General features: G+C 31.4%; 1 protein-coding gene across 2 annotated transcripts; it reads left to right on the forward strand.

Annotated features, from left to right (window-relative positions):
• Nucleotides 17264–23915, forward strand: LOC109334450 (beta-D-xylosidase 1-like). Of its 2 annotated transcripts, XM_019570241.1 has the most exons (7): nucleotides 17264–17757; nucleotides 19463–19744; nucleotides 20588–20757; nucleotides 21216–21658; nucleotides 22022–22435; nucleotides 23037–23658; nucleotides 23691–23915. In XM_019570241.1, the coding sequence occupies exons 1-6, from the start codon at nucleotides 17347–17349 to the stop codon at nucleotides 23630–23632; spliced, it is 2316 nt and encodes a 771-aa protein (XP_019425786.1). In that variant the 5' UTR covers nucleotides 17264–17346; the 3' UTR covers nucleotides 23633–23658; nucleotides 23691–23915. The 2 variants fall into 2 exon arrangements, with proteins under 2 accessions (XP_019425786.1, XP_019425785.1); XM_019570240.1 differs by having other exon boundaries at nucleotides 23037–23908.

A 24551-nucleotide genomic window follows, 5' to 3' on the forward strand; every position in this document is an offset into this window, starting at 1 on the left:
AAAGACTTGGTTTTGAACTCCATCTTTCTGTGTTTCTTTTAATGTAGCAATGATTGATTTCTCAAATACAATAAGAATTTATGACAGTAGTTTAAAATTTAAGGAATGAAAATGTAAAGTAACTCATGTTTCCCTGTTGAACAAATTGATCTTTAGACATATGTACCTTCAGTTTTATGCATCATATCAGAGCCTTTAAATGCATTATTATTAGAATAGTCTTATATGAGCACAATTTTTAATAGGCAAAATGAATCCAATGATAATTAATTTGTAAAGGAAGTGGATTATGATTTTAGACATTGTTAAAAATTTGAATTTTGGAAAACATTGGTCTGAAATTAAGTGAACATTGGTTAAAGGCTAAATAATTGGACATGACTCTAATATGTTTCTCAAAGTTAGGGTACATACCAAAATGTTAAACAAGGACTCTTGTGATAAATTTGTCTCTATTGTTTGTTAAGAGTCATGTGTATTTTCTATATTCAATAAGTTTTAAAGATGCTTATATAGGAGGCTATAAACTATTTTGTAAACTATTTTCATATTAGCTCATATAAACTTTATAAACTCATATTACAATTGAAAGAATACATCATTATTTCTCATTGATTATGGCTTGAACAAAACCCAATTTATACACGAAAAGGCCATTTGGTGAAAAGCAAACCAACGGTCAAAAAACAGAAAGAAGCTAAAAAGGGAAAGTTACAAAATAACAGACTTAACAGAAAGCTATTTTAGGAAACTATCAACTAACTAACAAACCAATGAAATCTTCCAAGCTCTAAAACTAAAGCTAGTGAATGATGAGGATTATGATCACAATAGCCCCCTTCAAGTTGGAGAATATATGTCAATGATGTCCAGCTTGGAAAGCAAGTAATTAAACAGTTGAGGATCTAATGGCTTAGTAAAAATGACATCATATTGTTCAGAGGATTGAATAGGTAGAAAATGGAAAAGGTTGTTTTGAAGTCTATCTCTCGCAACATGGCAATCAATCTCAATGTGTTTGGTTCTCATGAAAAACATTGTTGGAGGCAATGTGGCAAGCCAATGAGTTATCACAGTAAAGGAGGGATGGTGTTTTGAATGAAATAGGAATATGTTGGATTAGATATGTCAACCATTGTAGTTCACATGAGGTAACATTCAAGGCTCTATATTCTGCCTCAGATGAAGATCGAGCCACTGTTTGTTGCTTTTTAGATTTCCATGACATAAGAGCATTGCCAAGGAAGACGCAGTAACCAGAGATGGATTTTCTAGTATCCATACATGCGCCCCAATCTGAACCAGAGAAGGCCTTGTATTGTAGAGGAGAAGAAGGAGAAGAATGATAGAACAATCCTTGACTAGGGGCAGCTTTGATGTATCGAAGGACTCTAGTTAATGCTTTCTAATGAGTAGAGGTTGGAGAAGCCATAAATTGGCTTAATTTTTGCACAACAAAGCTTAAATCAGGTTTGGTGTTGGTGAGGTAAAGGAGTCTTCCTACAAGTCTTCTATACATTGCTGGATCAGGAAAGGGGGAACCATCTTGTTGGTGAAGTTTAGACTTTAGAAGTTCTGACCATAGGTGTAGGAAGAGGTTTTGATGACCTGTATCTTGTAAAATATCCAGGGCATACTTCCTTTGTGAGATGACAATTCCTTTGTTGGATCTGGAAAATTTGAGGCCCACGAAATATTTGAGAGGCCCTAAATCCTTGATCCTGAACATGACATGTAGGTGAGTCTTGACAAAGTTGATTTCAGCTTGATCTGTACCAGCTAAGATCAAGTCATCAACATAAATGAGAAGTATGGTGAATTTGGAATCAATAGTTTTTGCAAAAGAGAGAATGGTCATGTTGTGATTGTTTATAACCAAGAGAAAATAAAGTGGAAGATAATTTGTGATACCATTGCCTACTAGCTTGCTTCAATCCATAAATGGATTTGTGAAGCTTACAAACTTGATTTGGTTGGTAACCAATGACCCTAGGAGGGATCAACATGTAGACTTCTTCATCAAGCTCTCCATTAAGGAAAGCATTATTGATATCAAACTGTTGGAGAGTCCAATTTTGAATAGAGGCAATAGCAAGAACTAACCTGACAGTTGCTAGTTTTACAATAGGTGCAAATGTATCAAAAAAATCTATACCTTCAGTTTGAGTATAACCTTTGGCTACTAAACGAGCCTTATACCTTTCAATGATGTCATCCGAGTTATATTTGATTTGTAAACCCACTTGGTCCCTATAGGAACCTTATCACCAGGAAGGTCAACTATGGACCATGTGTTATTGAGTTCAAGAGCATTGAGCTCATGTTGCATAGCCTCAATCCAATGGGGAGACTGGATGGCTTGTTTATAAGTTTTGGGTTCAACTGCAATGGTAATGGAAAGAGCATGTTGGAGAGCCTTGGGAGACAGTGAATGGTAGGATAATACAGTGGACAAATGGTGTTTAATACCTAGTGTGGTAGGAAAAGTAGTGTGGTTGAGAATGCTATGGTGGAAATCCTGTAAGTAGGAAGGGGGATGTCTAATTCTGTTACATCTTCGAGGTTCAAGGATAGATTCAATGGGAGGATTAGGTATAAGGGTGGGTATATGAGATTTAGTGTTGTCTAGTGTGGATGAAGGATTTTGTTGACAGGTTGGTGGTAAAGGATTGGTATGATCATCATAGAGAACGAATTCAAGGTTTGATTCAGTAGGGAGTATAGGGTCAGATTGCTTATGATTAGTGAAAGTATTGGCATATGGGAAAACATGCTCATGGAAAGTGACATGCCTAGACATAAAAATAGCCCTTGTACTGATATCTAGGAGTAAGTACCCCTTGGTCCCAGCTTTGTATCCTAAAAATATGCACCTTTTTGCTCTAGGGTCCAGATTTTTCCTATGGTTGCTAAGGGTGCAAGCAAAACAAAGGCTACCAAAGACCTTTAATTCATTAAGGTCAGGTTCCTCATTATATAACAGGTTAAAGGGAGATTTGTTTTTCAGGACAAGACTAGGCAGCCTATTAATGAGAAAAGTAGCATGTCTAACAACATATGACCAAAAGGTAATGGGTGATTGAGACTGAAATAAAATGGATCTAGTTACATTAAGTAAGTGTATATGCTTTCTTTCCACAACAGAATTTTGTTGTGGAGTCTCAACACAACTAGTTTGATGCAAGATTCCTAAATCTTGATAAGTGACATCTATATTAATTTTTGCCCCATTGTCAGTTCTTATGACCTTAATGGTAATGTTGAATTGAGTTCGAACAAATTGAATAAAGCTATGAACAAGGTGTCTAGTTTTAGCCTTAGATTGCATTAGAAAAAGCCAAGTATGTCTACTAAAATTATCAATAACAGTCAAGAAATATTTATAGTCATGTATGGAGGGAACACCTAAAGGTCCCCATATGTCCATGTAGACAAGATCAAAAGGTGACATAGTGTCATGTGTACCTTTTGAAAAAGGGAGTTTTGCCATCTTTGCCATGTAATAGAAATCACAGATCATGGACGAATCATATTTAACAAAAAGAAATTGCTTAGACATAGTGCTCAAAACATTATTAGAAGGGTGTCCAAGTCTTGAATGCCATAAGTCAAAGTTGGCATTATTACTGTTATTTTCAATTATTCTATTTACATTGTATAGGTCTTGTTTTGATGACTTGGATGTTGCTTTGAGTGTATATAAACCATTCAATGCTTTAACATGTCCAATCATCTTTATGGTAATCATATCCTGAATAAGGTAATGAGAACTATCAAAGATCAATCTGCAATTTAATGACCTTGTAAGTTTATGTATACATATTAAGTTGTATTGAAAATCAGGCAAAAACAACACATTATGCAGTATAAGGTTTGCAGATAGAGTAACAGTTCCTGATTGTTTAGGAATAAGCGATGATCCATTTGGAAGTTTAATTCTTATATTCTTAATATATCAAAGTTAGAGATGAAAGAGCTTACATGGTCAGTGACTCCACTATATAGAATCCAAGAGGAGGTGTTACCTGATATATGATTGGAATCATCACTTTGTGTAGTGCCTCCTTCTGTGATTTTGTGACTGAACTGGTTGACATTATGTTGATTCCTACTTGTTGAATTCACCTCTGCTTGCTGTAGGAGATTGGTGAATTGAGCATATTGTTCTGGATTGAACTGTAACACAGGTTGCTGTTTAGCATTCTCCAATTGTTTGGTTTCTACCAGATTGTTCACTGCACCTTCATTCTCTTTAATCTTGGTGTAATTGGGAGGAAATCCATGCTTGTGATAGCACGTGTCTATTGTGTGACCTCCTTTATTGCAATAGGTGCAAACTCTAGTGGATGAAAGTCTTTGGTTGTATCATCTTCCTTTGCCTCTTTGATATGAATTATTGCTTCTTCCACTTGTAGTTTTCCAAGTATCATCTTGATTCCTTTGAATCACTACATTGTCTTTTCCTATGGTAGTCCTCCAATTCTCATTGTCCCTTTTATTGGATAAGATCCTTGTTTCATTATTCTACATAGTGCCTAATTGTGCCTCAGCCTGGGTAACCAAAGAAAATACAAAATTGTTGATGGAAGGTAAAGGTTTCATCAATAAGATTTGAGACTTGGTGGTTTGAAACTGGTCATTCAAGCCTTTTAGAAAACATATCACATATTATGATTCTCTGTGGTTCTTGATGCTCTTAACTAGGTTGCATCTGCATTGTATCTCACAAATGCAAGAAGGAGTAGGTCTCAAGGATTCTAGTTCTTCCCAAATGATTTTTAGAATAGTGAAGTATCCTGACACATCTCTTTCTCCTTGTTTGATGGAGTAGATTTCTTGAAGAAGGTTTGACATTTTAGATCTTTCCATGGATCTTGTGCACTATCAATATAGACAGTGCTTTCAACAATTTGGGGGGAAAGGGATCTAGTGATCCATGACACAACCATATTGTTATATCTTTCCCAAGTATCATAGTGAGGATGGGCACTTTATGGATCCATCAATGAATTTGAGCTTGTTCTTAGATGACAAAGCTCTTCTCATGGCTCTACTCCATGAGTGGTAATTCCCACCTTCCAATGGTGGGGATACAAGAATAGCACCAGGGTTCTCCCCTGGATGTGGGTAATAAGCATTGATTGGGTTTTGTGGATCTACATTAAGGAAAGGAATGGAATAATTACCTTGTGTTTCATCGATACCAGAATTTGCCATGGTGTTCTAGAAGAAAATGAAAGAAAATGCTCAATTAGAACAAGAAAACCTTTTAAAGGAAAAATGAAGAATATCAAACCTTGATACTGGCTTTTCTATGGTGATTTGATTATAACAATCAATGGTTATGGTGTTGTACTGAATCTGGAATAAGGGAATCAGAATGAGGAGAATGACAGAGTAGATATGCGCAACAGAGCTCTCAGATTGAGAGCTCTGATACCATATTACAATTGAAAGAATACATCATTATTTCTCATTGATTATGGCTTGAACAAAGCCCAATTTATACACAAAAAGGACAGTTGGTGAAAAGCAAATCAATGGTCAAAAAACATAAATAAGCTAAAAAGGGAAATTTACCAAATAACAGACTTAACATAAAGCCATTTTAGGAAACTATCAACTAACAAACCAAGGAAATCTTCCAAGATCTAAAACTAAAGCAAGTGAATGATAAGGATTATAATCACAATAGCTCACTCAAAGTCAAAGATGCTCTAAGATCTCTTAACTAGTGCCTCATTTCCACTAAAGAACACTCCATTTGTGAGACCATTTAAAAATAAATCAAATTAAAGGGGTATGTTTAAGGGGTTTGTATCAATTTATCTTTTTTGCATGACTTCATCATATAAATACACGCATGACCATCATGTTATAGTTATAAATTTAGAACTTGTAAAGCAATTAATTTGCTTCATTCATAACTTTATATTTCTAGTAATATACATCATCAGTAACCCAATCTTACTCAGAATCAGGTAAGGCAAAGATGTAGAAGAAAAGTTGATCATAGAACCCAGTGATAAAATTTAAAAAATAAATATAACTAATTCCTTACCCAAAAACAACCATAAAGATGTGACTAAACAATTTATACACACCGATAATATTGATATGAGTATAATGACAACTTTTCTCTCTCTTAAAATATTTCTGCATAGTAGTTTAAATGATAAAGAGATATCAAAAACATTTTAAGAGTATGAAAATATCCGGAAATTATAAAATTTATAATTTAATTATAAAAAATAATTGTTAGATGCTATGGATGTTACCTTGCTATCCAAGGTATTATCGCCCAAGGCCACAAGCTAGTGCCAACGTCAGACTAGCACAAGTAAGTGTCAAGACCAGACATGTACAAGCCAGGCAAGACTCGCACAAACCCCATAAGCCAGATTTGGCCAAGGCCAACATCTCTCTGTCACAACTCGATCAAGGCCTCACCAGTGTTGCATCAAGGCTCGTTTTGCTCAGTTCAAATTCTCTTCTAAGTATCAACAAGGCATTAGTCTAGTGTGATAAGACTCTACTGGATCTCCAAGGTCGATGGTTCGATTCCTGAGAACGACACTTGTTGGGATGGACAACCACAAACCCCGAAAGGGATTAGTTCTTTACCCAAAAAGGTGGGAGAATACATTTGATAGTACCAAAAAAATTTATCTTCTAAGTCTAGTTGGGCCTTATCATCCAGGCCCAAAAATTGTAAACTAAAACGAGAAGTTAATTAGTTTGAATGGTTTTAGTTGGTAAGTTGGTCAGTTTTAGTTTGGTTTTTCCTCTTTGAATTTTGCATTGTATATAAGTTTGTTTTCCACTTTTTCTTTTGGAAGTTGGAACATGCCTCCAAGTATTATTTCTCAATTTCTCTTTTGCTTTCTTTTTCTTCTTTTCTCTTTATTAAACTCTTTTAAAGTTCAAAAAATAATCATATTGTTATTTAATAATTTTTCATGAAAATGATATATAATATATGTGTTTTATTAAGTTTTTTTTAATAAAAAACAACCAAGTTTTTTCATCTGTATTATGACACTAAATTCTTACAGAAATGTAAATAAATTATTTCTATCGTAAATAAATTAATATATCTTTTTTATATAAAGTCACAAATTTTATTATCTTTTTTATTTTATTTTTGACAATTCAAATCAGATTCAATAATATATATTAATTGTTTTCGTTTTTTATATTAACAATTGTTCTCATCTTAATCGTTTTTTATACATACATATACTTGTAAATAATGTGTACTACATGAAGCTATGTTTATTATTAGAAAAATTAAACCTTTTTTACATGTATATATATAATCTATCGACACTTTTAGACCTTTAAGTTGATTTGTATAATATATTACACGAGACAATATGACATTATATTTTAAAGAAAATAATCTATATACAAGAGTTTTATAATTCATGCCTTCTATTAAACTCTAAATTAGTATGTACCTATGATTTCTTTTTTTGCTGAAACATCTACCCATGATTTTGGAGGAGGGTGTTATCAGTGATGTTGGAACCGGACTGGACCGGACGGTCCGACCGGTCTGACCGCTGACCGGACTTGAAAACGGCTCTGGTTTGCCGTCTTAACCAAATGAGAGTTGGACCGCTTTGAACCGGAAAAAATCCGGTCCGACCATGTTAAACCCGGGAAATAAACCGGAAGGCTCACTTAAAAATAAAAAAAATGGGACAATGTTCTAATATTTTGTTTTACTACGGTCCAAAAAAAGATAAAGAGATATTATTTCAATATAATTATACATAATTATTAATTATATAAAGTTTTACATTTATATATAACTATATATTTATAAATAAAAATTATTAATTATGTACGAAATCACCCGGTCAGACCGGACGGTTTAACCGTTTAAACCGGTTAAATCTAATACAGGACCTCTGCCGGTTTGACGTCCAGCTCGCGTTTCACAACACTGAGTGTTATGGAACATGAAAATTAATTTATTTCAAAAGTATTGCATGTCAAATAAGGCTAGGAAGGGCTTCTTCAATACTAGCCCAAATAAACTTTAGCCCGAGCCAAATATTAATTGGTCCATACATTATAGGGTGATTTCATTCCTATCGGCTGGGAGTTCATAACAGGAGAAAAACTTACATAGAGACGTATATACGTGGAGACAACCAATTAAATTTTGTAAATACATTAAAAATTTAATTTAATTAAAAATTTAGTCATAAATGATAGCACCAACAAACATAAATACACTTGTATCTAAATGTGACGTGTTATATGTATCTTCATTCAAGTTTTTTTCTCTTATAACAATTATATAAAACATTATTATAGGAAGTAATATATGAATGAAGATCATATATTTCTATTCATGTTCCATTTTTATCTATGTCTAATTAAAAAGTGTTATCTAATAAAAAAAACATAAAACTGAAACTAATATCTTTATATTATTTTGTGTAGATTTTTTGGTTTCCCATAGGTATCCTCGCACTGAAGGTAATCCTGTCCGAGCCGGGCACATCCACAGGTAAGTGGGGCTAACTCTCCCAACGTGCATTTTTTCTATCCACAAGACTCGAACCCGAGTTCTTGCTTAAGAGGAATCAAGCATGTACCACTTGAACCAACACTCGTTGGTATTTTGTGTAGATTGATTTGATAGAGAAATGAAGATAGAATTTTCTTGGTACCAAGCATCTGACTTCCTATGAGGGCGAATTCATACCTTATCAGTTATTGGTTTGTCACTCCTTTTTCATTCAAAGATTGATGATAAGCAACAAATCGTCTACTTGTATATAAAAAAATCTTCATCATTTTATGAGGAGAAGAATCAATAACTGATTATACTTTTAATATTTTTTTTGAGGTGATTTGATCAATGACTTGTAACATCTAGAAGCTCATATTTCTTTGAAAAAAAGTGGCGTAAGATAAAATCAAACTATCTGGATAAAGCAGAAGTTCTTGCCAATTGGTTATCCAAAGTAATCCTCTTAAGTGTATAATGGATTTCTTTGTGGATCAGATCTTAAGTGTATAATGAATACACAATTTCAATATTTTAACTTCCTCACAAAGATATTCCATGCAATGTTCTTAGACTTGGGTTCCATTTTTTCATCAAAAGGGTACCCCACTATATTCGATTTGGATAATATTAAGATCAAACCAATAAGTTCTCTTAGCTTCATTTGATTATACACTTTGTTTAATATATGTATGGTAATTGAAAAAAGAGCATTGAAAAGAGAACATAGAATTGTTGAGCTTAACGTAAAAATATGTTATAGAAAGAGCTTTATAGGTACCACTTAGGTAAAAGTTGCATTTTGAAAAGGCCAACTCAAGTGCTATATAAAAGAAAAGTTTGATGATGAACACTAATTGATATAATATCTAATCAATAAATTAATGCTCCTTTAAGTTTAACATGAATTAACTTTCATCATGCATGGAAACTTCCACTTGGTTATGGAAAATCAATGTCTAAGGATAAGAATGTACACTCAATAATTCAGCAACTACACCATTCTCATACTACTATTTGTATTGTGTAGCATATTATTCAGATATAACAACTTTTCTATGATCCTCCATTGACGTGGTTCTGGTTCATATATATCTCATATGAACCACCCAAGTAGCCATGCATGTAAGATTAGGTTTATCGGAACATAGATTACTTGTCATAAATGATGTCTCATTATCTGTCATAGATTAATCAGTGTATTATTTTTTATTTTTGAACTTTTATTTTATTCATATAGTAATGTTTGATTGGCATGAGACAATGAATGAGAAATCGTTTGAAAGAGATGGTCTTTTTCGGTTTCATTGATGCATGTTGCTATTATTTTGTTCTCATCCAAAGAAAACGCCAAAAATCAAAACTTGTTAATGGATAGAATTTGTGGGTCCAATATTTTTATGATCCAGTTGGGTCAGTTCAGACCCATTACTTTGCCATCTCCACAATCTATCTATCCTTCACTTTTTTGACTCTCACTCTATCTAGCCAACACATTAGTCATCACTTATCATGAAAGTTGTACTCAAAGCTAAGACGGCTACTACAATAATATATAATAATTTATTTTAATTTAGTGATAAGGTTACGAATTTACACCAATTACGTGTTAGATTTGAACAAAATGTTTATTTAGGAGAGTTATAAATTGGTATGATAATTAGACTGAATAATTAAAGAAATAAAATGAATGAGATTGAAAGTTCGAGTCTTATATATCCACAATAAAATAGTAATATACTAAAATTTGTTTATTAAAAAATTTGAAGTACATGCATTAGGGTGACAATTAGATGAGTTTGGATGAATTTGTATTTAGATCCTAATTGATCATAGAAAACTATTCACCAATCCATATAAATTCATTACATCATATTTTTAAATTATCTAATTCATCTATATCCAATAAATTTCAATCCATACATTATATCCATGTATCCATTTTAATGGATTGGATGGATGGATATCCAACTCACTTTTTTTTTTAATTTGAACAAAAAAATTTAATAAAGCAATTTGAAGCAAAAAAGTTCTTTTAAAAATTATTATTTAATAAATCATTTTTAAATATCAATTTTAAAAAAATTTAAAAAGTGTTTTTTTTAAATTATTCTTAAAAAGTAATTTTTTTTAAAATACATTTTAAAAAATAATTTTATTAACAAACACTTTTAAAAATTGTTTTTTGATAAACATTTTTAAAAAGGTGAATTTGTGAAATTTTTTTATAAGCACTTTTATTGGCAAGAATCTCTGGTGCAACATAATTGGCAGAGGTGTAAAAGTTCGGTTCAGTTTTTGACGCAATTTAGTGACCGAACCTAACACAAAGATACGGTTCAGTTATACTTGATTAATCGCAAATTTTATTTAGGCACCAAACTGAACCGTTCATTAACGGTTCATTTTTTTAACTTATTTAAAGAAAATTCGTTAAGAAATAGATGAACAAAATTTACAAGGTATAGAGTCAACTAAATGAATATTAAACACATCAACAATAAAGTATTTAATACTCTTTCTAGTAAAACAATAATAGTTCAACATCTCAACGCACTACAAACTTGAAATTTTAGTCCATAAAATCTTCGACAATGTCTAACAAAATTTAAGAATGACAAACTTAATACTAATATTTTAGTCCAAGAGTAACACCTAATACTCCACATCATTAGTAATGTCATCAAGTTCTTCCTTTATTTTCTTTTAGTTCCTTAATTTCTTTATTTAATTAATTTCATCTCTAAATATTGACAAAATGTATACTAGTTTTTTACTTTTCTTTCTATTTTCTCAATGGATAATAGAGATAATAGATATTTAGGTTTGTTTACTAATTAATTTTTTTTATTTGCGTCTTATTTATAGCTTTTATGTATTAATAATTCTAAATTCTTAATTATATTTTATCTCCTAACTTTAAAGCTTAACCATTCAAATATAAAATAAAATTATTTTTTAATATGCGGTTCGGTTCTAACGGTTCCAAAATTTATAAAATCGTGAACCGAACCAAACTTAAATGGTTCTAAATAACAAAAAACTGAATCGAACCGAATCGAACCGCATTTTATGGTTCAGTTCGGTTTCATCGGTTTCAGGTTTAAACCGGAACCGCCTACAATCCTAATAATTGGGACTTCCATAAGTTATATGCAACAGTCCATCATCCTGAAATATTTCATTTTGTTATTATATTATCACATTAGTCAATAATAAAAATGATATATTTATACTTTGCATTAAGATGTTGGGGTAAAGCACTAAGGCGAAATCGTTTATACTTTTTTGATAAGCATTTTTTAAAATTACAATTGCAATTTTCAACATTTTTAAAATGTGTGGAATTGTGCTTAGAAAGGTGTGAGAGATTTTTTATATTAATATTGAATTAATTTGAAAAAAATTGTTTTTTATTTTTTTAGATGGATTGGGTATCCATCCAAATGGATATACCCATGGATATCTATTGGATATAATGAATGGATTTGAATCCATTCATTATCAACACTATCCATTAGATTATATCCATATAAATCCATTAATTATAACGGATAGATTTGGATGGATTTAATTTGGATGAATTTTGGATTATAAATAATTTTTTCACCGTAAGGTGCATGTTATAAAAAGTAAAAATTTGAAATGTAACTAAATTAAAATTATGAATTATGCATATAGTACATGCAGCCTTTATAGATTAAATTTGGTTTACCGGATGATTGTTTACTTAAATATACATTTAATTTATCCTAACTTGAGAATGTGATTCATATTCACACAATAATAAATGAATGGACTAATTGCTTTTTGGTTTGGACTCTCATGTTGCTTATTATACTTGCTGCAGTGCTTACTTAACCAAACTTCATTCTTTGTCAATAATAAAATATTTAACTTTACACGTTTGTTTTGGGTCTTAAATCTTAATCAACTGTGTCTCCTCACTTGTGAATAAGGAAATTGTAACTTCCTAAACAATAGGAATGTAATAAACAATATGAGGATTTAAATCAGATAAGGAATAATATTCCTAAATACTTGAAGAAAAGAGAGAGGTTGAAACTGCACAATCCATTTTATAATTAGTTTTCAATATCATATTCATCCGGGTTTTAACTTAAGTGAATTTTTTTCTTGAGCTTCACGTTCTTTCATGTTCCATGATTGAAAGAGTGAAAGACAAGGAATAGTTAACTAATTGATGTTAGGAAGGAAAAAGAGTTTTTTTAGTGTCATATCTCTTGTGATCAAGTAAGTGAAATGTTCAAATCAATTTATTATAATGGTCTCTTTATATTCTGTTAAAACTATAAGGTCCCACACGTCAATATTTGGTGACCCATGTTTTGATATTATTTTTTCCCAAGTAATTGTATTCACTCAGGAATTGGTGATAGTGAATTTTGGTTATAGAAGGAAACACAGATTAATCGTTTTTTTAGAATCAATGGTCAATTAAAATACAGACAAAATAATTAAAAAGGATTTAAAGATTAATATTTTCTAAACCAATATTACATATGTCTACACATTTTTTGAGTTGTTAAATACAAATCATCAAATTAATTTTGTAAATAGGAAAATGAAAAGGACATAACATATGAGTTGTTGCTTTAATTTTTACATATCATGCTAACCAAGTTTGTTGGTTCAAATGAAGAGAGATTAGTTCTCTTAAGTCTTAAGAAAGATCAATCATAATTCAGAATATGCTCCCACAAATAATCACATGAAAAAAAGATCAACCGCCAACCCATTTTTCTCAACAACTTTAGTCTTCAATGCTATCACCAAGATGTTATTTGCAATTGCACTATCTAAAGTTAAAAGAAAAAAAAAATTATTATTTTTTGTTAATTTTCCACTTATTCAAAAATTATATCATTCTACATATTCCAAAACCATTTGCTACTACAATTCCAATATTTGTAGACCAAATGATCAATCAAACATAAGAAAGGTTGAATATTTCAAGTGTGAATGAAGAAATCTCACATTGAGTAAAAATGGATGAGTTAAAGAGCAAATAAGTGGATGGACCATAGAATTAATGTCTTAAGGTTTTGGGTCAAGATGTGGTGTCAAACCCATTTATATGCTTCTTTCACTTAGTCAATAGAAAAATGTTATAACTCAGGAAAATGGTATATCCTCCTACTATATTCTCCTACTAATCCTCCTATCCACAAGAATATAACAACGTTACTTCACTCAAATTCTAATTTTTTGATCCAAAAAAAGTTAAATGATAAACGATGCTCTATTATCACAAAAGCACACATCTCACTTGATTTCATTTGATTTATCATGTTCGATTTCAATCTTTCTCCTATCTATCAACATTTGACAAAGTTTAATTTTTTTTCCAGTCTTTCAAACCACAATTCAAAATATTTGTCCCATGTTTAATATTACCTACTAAATACACTTGCTTACAACACATACACTGAACCTTTTCTACTATATTGTAAAAATCCAACATCTAACTTTTGTTTAATTTGTCTTCCCTTTTTCTTATTTGGTTCATGGTTATTCTCAACCTCATACACAATAACATCCTCGATAAACTAACTTTTAATTCAGCTCCAACATGTTCTATAAGTAAAAAGGATCAAATATTTAATTATTACTCATAATAACATAATATACGGCATTCTTACATTGCATTGAACAAGAACTAGAGTGAAAACTGAAGTGAAACATAATTATCCTAATAAGGAACTCAAACTAATAGCTTATATGATCAAATAGTGCAAATTATTATTTTCCTGGTAGCAAACAATAGTTACAACATAAAACAATTTGGATAAAAAAAAATAGACTGTTGCTTCATTTGGAATGTAAAGTGATAATTTCGTAAGCCACGGGTTCTGTTGATTTAAGATCATTGCTAACAGAAAGCGGTAGGGTAGTTAGTCCTCTATCAATATCCTTATTTGAATATAACACGTAATGATCTATAAGTATATATTTCCAATAGTTGTTCATACTAGTGATGTGTAAGATGCATTTTCTATGGTAACTTTTATTAGGAAGAACATCTTCTATCCCGTAATATTGTATCACTTTATATGTTATAAGTCACGATTAGTCAAAAAAAACTTAATAATTAAAATTTTAATTTGAATATATTTTTTCAATCAATCACATTTTATATTACATTGAGCGACAAAATGTGAGACAGGAGATGTCTATTTCATGTTATTTAAATGTTTGATGTGGGCATTTAACACTTATACTATAGATAAGACATTGTAAGGCCCAAAGAGTGGTCCAAGTTTAGTGCAAATTATGCAATCAACAAAAGAAGGAGGACAAAAAATGGAGCTTCATTTGTCACACAAGAGAGGAATTAGTTACTATTATATCAAATTTAATATGCTACTATTACTCTTCCTCACCCTCTAACTTTCAATAACAGACACGGACTTAAAATCTTTAACCAATTTACGAACCCTTTTTATATTTTTGAAACCCAAAATTAGAGGTTTCTAAATTAGATTTTTATGAATTGAGGTTGGAGCCTTGAAAGGAAAGAGGATATGAGAGAAAAAAATGAAACACATATTGGTTATAATTGTTGTAGTTGTCATAGATGTTGTTGCTTCTTGAGTGCCTCCTTGATATCACTGATTTGCTATCATCTAATGTGTGTGTCTATATCAAAGCTCATTGTCGATGTGTTTACATAATGCTCGAATTATTTCATACCATAAACATATCCATAATTTCACAACCTTATTTCATAGCCGAATTATTTACTTCATTTATTTAATATAACTTTTAGCTAAATATGTATTACTTTTTAAAAAAATGAACATAGATAATCGTTCTCCTTTTAAAAAATCAAAATTTAACCAGAAGAAATTGTGTGATTAAATATTTGATAATTGCATTGACTAATATTTAGACAGCGGTAGCATGTGGGACAAGGAATCTTGCTTTGTGGAATTCACATGTCATACACTAAAGACAGTTGGTAGAGTATCTCATATATATATAATTTAGAATTGAAGGCACCTCATTCTTATTGTATAAGGCTATCATTTGTGTATCCCTTATCCAATTATAAATATATATATATATATATATATATATATATATTAAATATCTCTCTCTATATATACACACTAATATATACTTCTCAAAGCATTTAGCTAGGCCCCTTACAGGTTGGCAGATAATTTTAAATGCACATATATATAACAAAAAAATCATATATTTAATAACATTAATTGTATGGTAAGGAACTTGACCTTAATATTAGAATAGATGAACAATAATGCCTTTATTATCGCCCAATATGAAGAATAATCAATGTCATTGAAAAAAGAAGTTGAAAGGAGGTTAAGAGCATCTCAAACAGGAGTTTAGCACAGGGGTTGCATAGAATTGTGCAATCATTTCATATATAATTGTATGATTAGAGTAAACTTAGTTGCAAATGTATCGCTTATGAAAACTCGTCTAAAACAAGTCTTACTAAAGTTACATAGAAAATTTTGATAATCTCATGAGAGAGAAATACATCAAAAAAAACACAAGGAAAAACATCATGATATTTTTATATTTTAAGTATATAATGGCAATTTTACCCTTAAATACATATACACTCAAAATGATTCTTTTCCAATGTTGATTATATACCGCAAAGTATTAAGGATCATTTTCAATATTAGATGATAGAGATCATCTGTCTTAAACTACATCTTACTTCATGTCTCAACCCAATCAGAGTGCTCCATTATATTATTTTTTGTTTTTAAATTTTTTATTTTATTCCCATATTATTATATGATTGGTTTGGGATAGGGAATTAGACACTGTTAAGGACAGATGATCCCTATCCTATTAGATAGTGTAGTATGAGATGAGATGATACATGTGTCATTAAAAAAAAAATAACAATATATATTTTAAATCATTTTTAAATAATTTTTTTTATAAACAACAAACTAATCTAGGTCTTATATTCTAAGGATGAGGATTTGCTTTCCCCAAGCATGTCCCTAACCAATCACAATGAAACAAAATTGATAAAATTATGAATACTTAATTTTTTTAACTAACATGACATAATATGCTTAGTTTGGGATAGGGTTTGGGACAGCAGATCATTGTCCTATATTCTAATCTACATTGCAATGTAGAGGATCTCAGCCCACCTATACAAGCTACACAAGCATGCGCTCAGTACAAGCATGTCTGAAGATTTTTAAAAATGAGAAATATGAATACTAAAAAATATAATAAACATGACATTTTTTCTTGTTTTTTTGTGTCGTTTTCTTTTTATATCTATCCTCCTAAGTTATGGCATATAATATACTCAATTTTCAGCATATAATATGATATTGTCCACAAAGGGACCATCCCTACGACCACCCATTGATCCTAAGTTCCTAACTACGTGTGACACTAACTCAGTCACTGATTGCTAAACTAATTAAATAATAACTGTGTTTATTTATACATAATTACATATATATTATTCCATATGTATAATCTTATTATTTGATTACATTATGCTTATTTTGCTTTTAAATATCTACATATATATCTTAGATATATATAAGGTTATGTATTTATAGCTCAATATACATGGCCAACTAATATTTGAACTTAAATATCAGCAGTTCTAAGCTTGATAAATAAAATATTCAAATGGTTCTCATCTACGTGGAAACTCAATCATGTAACCTTCTTTCTCTTAACCTCATAGTCACCCAAACCCTTTAAAAGACTCAATTCCCCTCTCACTATATATACATACCCCACTCTCCATCATTTCTCACTCCATTCATTAACATATAGCCATGACTAGTTGTAAAAGCAAATGCTTAAGCTTAGTGGCAATTGCTTCATTAGTGATTTGTGCATTACTAGGGGTTGTGGAAGGGAGGGTACCCTTTGCATGTGACCCTAATAACGGGTTGACGAGGGGGTTCAAGTTTTGTAGGACATATGTGCCAATCCACGTGAGAGTGCAAGACCTCATAGGGTGGCTTACATTGCCTGAGAAGATAAGGTTGGTGGTGAATAATGCCATAGAGGTGCCGAGGCTTGGTATCAAGGGCTATGAGTGGTGGTCGGAGGCGCTTCACGGCGTCTCCAACGTCGGCCCTGGCACCAAGTTCGGCGGAGCTTTTCCAGGCGCCACCAGCTTCCCTCAGGTCATTACCACCGCTGCTTCCTTTAACCAGTCCCTGTGGCAGGAAATTGGACATGTGAGTTATTTGATCATTATTGTTTTCATCAATGTACTTTGAGTTATATTATGTGCACAATATAATTTAATAATTTTATCTTACCAATTTATATTTATTTCTTATCTCGTACTTTTCATCATCTTATATATATATACATATATAAATCTTTAAAAAAACTCGCAAAATATAAAGTTACAACATAAAGCATTATTGTATATATACACCCCATTAATCAAAGTCAACTTTTTGTTTCATCCATTAGTTAGCTAATAGATTATTGAAAGTAGATTCTTTTGCCTTTCTTTTTATCCATTCGCCAATACATGGATACTAAAATAACATATTTTGTTTGAATTATATATATATATATATATATATTTTGTGTATTACATTAAAGGAATACATTCACAATCTATATGGGTCAATAGCTTTTGTAGGCCGGTGTATAAAGTACACTTATCATGTTTCTGTTTCCTATGCGCCCATTAGATAAATGAGATGTTGATGAACATGCATAAATTATAAAATTAATGAATTCCCTGCCATTTGATTCTGGTTTGTAATTTTTTGAATGGATTAATTTTTTTTTTTGAAAAATATATTCATTCCTGGCTTCTAGCTCTAGTCACTTTCTGATTTAGCATGTTGGTATACATGGATATGGATATATGTACGTGTCCCATGTGACCTGCATTCATTGGAAATTTGGAATAGATGATATATGAAATTGGACAACCGTGCCACTTTATACGGTTTAGATAATTGGGATGAAGTTGAAACATCACTAACTTATTTTTACGGTATTATCAACATTATTTTTTTATATTTTGAGTAAGGAATAAATATTTTTTGGAATGTATGATTGTCTAAATCAAATATAGTGTACAAGAATCAAACTCTTAATTTTTTGGTCTTTCTAAAAATTCAGTGGAATTTTACATCGGTACCTCAACTTCTTAGTACATCAACCTAGTTATTTCACCTCCTAGCGGCTAAAAGACGGTCACTTACGCCATTATTTTATTAACTACTAAAGACACAGTGTCATGATAATAAGGTAGTTTAGATGGTTTAGTCTCTCTTGACATCATTGTTAATTATGTAAGTATTTAAGATTGGAATAATAATCAATTAAGGTTTAGGTGGCAACTATAGTTGCTTTAATTTTCATTTCTTATTTGTTGTTTTCAGCTTTATAATAGGCAATATGGACGATGGATTTTCCATCATATATTAATTACGGTTAGTGAAGTATATACATGCTAATCATCTCATACACTTGCAAGTTGCAAAATAACTTTGCGTGAAGCTTTTAGTTACGTCTATTTTTATTTGGTCCCATGGCTATACATTTATCATGCTTTCAAGGTCATTCATCAAGTTGCTTATGTTGTAACAATATGAGATTCACTAATAACCTAAACATTATTTACATATGCCACATTGTGAGTGAAGTCCTTCTCTTAACATACCCTAATCTTGAAAAATATATATAATAAAGGCATTCAATTCATTTAATGGCATTAGTAAGACTATGTGACGTTTAGAAGCAAAAAAAGTTAAAAATGGAATTTCATGGTACCAAATGTAATATTCTTTTATTCAGTTGGTAGTGTTAAGCCAAATGACATAGAGAAAAGATGAAAAAAAAGGAATTTTCTTTGTGGGAGAATTTTTTGTACTCAATTGGGTAATTAATTGAATGAATTTTATTCATATATAGGTGGTATCTGATGAAGCTAGAGCAATGTACAATGGAGGGGTGGCTGGATTGACATATTGGAGTCCTAATGTAAACATTTTTCGTGACCCACGGTGGGGTCGCGGCCAGGAGACTCCCGGCGAAGATCCGGTTTTGGCCGGAAAATACGCTGCCAGCTATGTCAAAGGACTACAAGGTGATGGTGCCGGTAACAGACTAAAGGTTGCTGCTTGTTGTAAACATTACACTGCCTATGATCTTGATAACTGGAATGGTGTAGACAGGTTTCACTTTAACGCCAAGGTATGTATGGAAAAATATTGTTACTTATGTCTTAACTTACATATATAGAAGTATGACGTAAATGTTATAGCAAAAGGGGCCTTATGCATGTATTTTATTTAAATCATTTTAATAATATTACAATTTAAATACATTATCTTTTGTTTAATTTTTCATCTACCAAATTAATTGTTTGAGCTAGGGCCAAGTAGTAGGTAGTTAGTTACTCTCGTGTGCTCTGATTGCACTCTTTCATGTGCGTCCATGCCTTCTTCTTTATTGGTAATTACACCATATAAAGATATATAATACCTATAGAGTAATCTTTATTGAGCAAGCAAAGATATAAAGCAGAAATCTCTTAGGCTTTCATCATTCTAATTTTTTTGGGTCCAAATAAGTAGTTTCCAATATTTGCAAGACAGAAATAATAATTTTCATTAAAGGGAAGTGATTGTCGATAAGGACTTGTTACCACTTGCAATTGGTTAGGATAAGTGACAACGATGCATTCAAACTACTACCTAATTAGCACTTATTTGCACCATAAAACCTTTACTTTTCTCATCTATTGATTATTCTGTCCCTTGTAGATGTGACATTAATGGAAAAGTTAGAAGGGAATCTAGTGAAAACTATCTACAAAATTCTTTTGATGTACTATCATGTTTAGTTACTTTTATTATTACCACTACTTTCATTATTATCATCACAATATTCTAATTCTTTTCAACTACACTTAGCAAGACATTTACGTAAAAGCTATGCATCACCTAAAGTAACCTAATCCAATTATTATGACAACATTGATAATCATATCATCATGCAAGATGGTGAAAGTGTTTGGGATATTGGTGCATGCAGGTAAGTAAGCAAGACTTGGAGGACACGTATAATGTACCATTCAAATCATGCGTGTTGGAAGGGAAAGTGGCTAGTGTGATGTGTTCCTATAATCAGGTTAATGGCAAGCCCACATGTGCTGATTCTAATCTCCTTCGCAACACTATCCGTGGCCAATGGCATCTTAATGGGTTAGTTCAATAACTATAAACTATCAGTTAGTTTTATTAGGTGTGATCGACTATATGTACCAAATAGTATATAATATTCGATGCTCTACTATAAATCATTTTCTTTAACATATCATTGATATATAAGTCATTCTTGATCATTTCATTATGATTTTTTGTTCTTGCCATCTATTTTCCTATATGTATTGGACTAACTTTTATTTGATATACTCTTCTTATCAGGGTTTATAAGAATTTTATCTTTACATGTCCAAATTACCTCAGACGTGACCATAATATCTTTTCTACAATATGAGTTACTCTAGCATTTTTTTACAATAGAAACTACTCAAACTTTTTCCATAATATATTAAATTCTAATCATATATAATTAAACTTTACACATGTTTAATAATTATTATTCAATCAATTTTGATTGAGTTATTTTTACATATTGTTGCTTCTAATGAAAAAAATAGGTACATAGTCTCAGATTGTGACTCAGTTGGAACTTTGTATGACACCCAACACTACACAAGGACACCTGAAGAGGCAGCAGCAGAGGCCATTAAAGCAGGACTTGACTTAGATTGTGGGCCATTCTTAGCACTCCATACTGATGGTGCTATTAAACAAGGGCTCATTACAGAGAATGATCTCAACCTTGCCTTGGCAAATCTTATTACAGTTCAAATGAGATTGGGCATGTTCGATGGTGTAGCACAACCATATGGAAATTTGGGTCCTAGAGATGTGTGTACTCAAGCCCATCAAGAATTAGCCCTTGAGGCAGCTAGACAAGGCATAGTACTCCTAGAAAACAAGGGTAATGCCCTTCCATTATCCCCTCAACATCAACGTACCGTTGGAGTTATTGGACCCAATTCAGATGTTACTGTTACCATGATCGGAAACTATGCTGGTTAGTGGTCACTAATTAAACCCTTTATGCATATTATCAAATATAATGCTAGATATGTCACCTGTTGAATTCACCATGAGTTAAGATAGTTAAGTTGTTAGTTCACATAAATAAAGATGGCATTTTTTATATTGAGTGCAATATCTATACACAATTATAATTACTATATCATTTATCATTTATTTGTATTATTTTTCTTGAAATGTCAATGATGATTAAATACATTCAAATGTGGAACTTCAAATTTCATGTTTAGAAAAAATAATATATCAGTTATGTCTTGCATTTTTTCTGTAACAAATAAAAGATAATATTTGTAATATATTGTTAATGATATCTTGTATTGGACATTATTTTCTGTAGGTGTGGCATGTGGTTATACTACTCCCTTACAAGGGATTGCAAGATATGTGAGCACAGTGCACCAATTAGGATGTAGGGATGTTGCATGTAATGCAAATGATCTATTTGGAAAAGCAGAGATTGTAGCCAGGAACGTTGATGCAACTGTGTTAGTAGTGGGTCTTGACCAATCTATAGAAGCAGAATTCAGAGATAGGGTTGGTCTTCTCTTACCAGGTCACCAACAAGAGCTTGTGTCTAGGGTAGCAAGGGCTGCTAGAGGCCCAGTTATCTTGGTCATCATGTCTGGTGGCCCTGTTGATGTCACTTTTGCCAAAAATGATCCTAAGATTAGTGCCATTTTGTGGGTTGGTTATCCTGGTCAAGCTGGAGGAACTGCCATAGCTGATGTCATCTTTGGCACCACTAACCCAGGTACCATATCTAATATATTATTAGATAAGTTATTTTATTCTGTCACTAGAATTATCACATGTTTTATATTTAACCATTTTCTATATAAATATTTCTAAAAACTAAAAAAAGAAAGGTACTTATCATGATTTTATTGGCTGAATGTGATAACTGATATCCTAATATAAAGAAATATTTTATTTTCATTAAAAACTATTAAGGTTAACAACTATTCATATCTAATATACTAATATTCAAATTTGATCCAATTTGCATGTATAGTTACTCTTAACAATATGGTGTAGTGCTCTTAGGTTGTTAGAGGACAAAACAGAATGTTGTTTGGATTATCCAAAAAAAACATAATATTATATTATTTTGTTCTCCTTAGTTTATTGGAATCCAAATATCTTACTTTTAACTCTTATCCAATTGTATTTTATCTATTATATACACAAGACATAAATTTTGTTCATCCTAACATGTTTATTAAACGTTCCCTTAAACTAGATGAGAACTTTCAGCAATCAGACACTACTATTATACAATAATAAAGAAAGATGGATAAAATATAAAATACTTTTTATATCTGACTTTGTTTTGGGTTGGACTTGTTATGTAGGAGGAAGGTTACCTAATACATGGTACCCACAGGAATATATTAATAAAGTGCCTATGACAAACATGGATATGCGTTCAAACCCAGCATCAGGGTACCCAGGAAGGACCTACAGATTCTACAAGGGTCCAGTAGTATACCCATTTGGTCATGGGCTAAGTTACACAAGATTCACCCACACCTTAGTAATTGCTCCTAAAGAGGTTTCAGTTCCAATTACAAGCCTTAGTGCCTTAAAAAACTCAACATTTTCAAGCAAAGCAATCAAAGTTAGCCATGCAAATTGTGGTGCATTAGAGTTAGGATTCCATGTTGATGTGAAAAATGAAGGGTCAATGGATGGGAGTCATACTCTTCTTATTTTCTCAAAGCCACCATTTGGGAAATGGAATTCAGTTAAACAATTAGTGACCTTTCACAAAGTACATGTACTTGCTGGTTCAAAGCAAAGAGTCAAGGTTGGTGTTCATGTGTGTAAGCACCTTTCCATTGTGGATGAGTTTGGGGTTAGAAGAATCCCAATGGGTAAACATGAACTCCATTTTGGTGATGTTAAACATTCAATTTCTATCCAAACTCTTGATGAAATCAAGAATTAGAAGATTATTTAATTGTCAAGTGTCAAATAAATTTGACAAATATAACTATGTTTCACAAATAGGAAGAATAAATTTGAAAAAAATATGTTGTGTGCCTTCAAGTGTAAAATAACGAATAGGTGGTCATTTTTATTACAAGTTATAGTGCAAGATAATGTGTTCCATTTTTATTGCAAATGTAAAATAGGGGAATATAGGTGAAATTTGTAAACCAATCATAGTGAAGAATGCAATATTATACTTCATATTATGAAAAGGTTATTGAGCAAAGTTGAAGTTCTTACTCATTCTTATCCTTTCTCATTTCATCTTGCATCTCAAAATTGATTGTCATATTTTCTCAACCCCAACTAGCTAACAAAGGGGTTTATGTTTAATTTTTTTGACAACCCCAACTTTCTTTTATGTTCTGCTTATAAATTAAGGGGAGGAAATTTCGTGGTTGCTGCCAAAGATCCACTTTATTGAAACTTCATGGATTAAAAAACTTAAAATGGGTGAGTTATTGTATAATGAAGGTGGTAATTTATAGTTTATATTATTTCAGGTGGAATATCACTGTCACTTACAAAGTTGGTACTTATAAATTATAATGGTACTCGTAAATAGTGAAAGCTATCTATTTGCAATTAATTAAGAAGACTTTATTATGTATGTAACTGAAGTGGGTGTAAAACCTTTATAGCGGTACATAAATATTAAACTGATATGGGAATAATTTATTGTTTAAATCAATCACCCCGTATACATTTATTCTATTATCTTTCCCAACATCAAAGGCTCAACACACATTAATAAATAGCAGGTGGATCTTAATAAAACGCTTCACAGAGAATCATTAGAAATGAAAGACTAAGAACAAGATTGCTTAGATTGAATTAATATAATCATGTCGAATTAAGTTATATTACAAAAAAAT

This window comes from Lupinus angustifolius, chromosome LG19, assembly GCF_001865875.1.
Source record: "Lupinus angustifolius cultivar Tanjil chromosome LG19, LupAngTanjil_v1.0, whole genome shotgun sequence".
In the NCBI taxonomy this organism is placed as follows: Eukaryota; Viridiplantae; Streptophyta; class Magnoliopsida; order Fabales; family Fabaceae; genus Lupinus; species Lupinus angustifolius.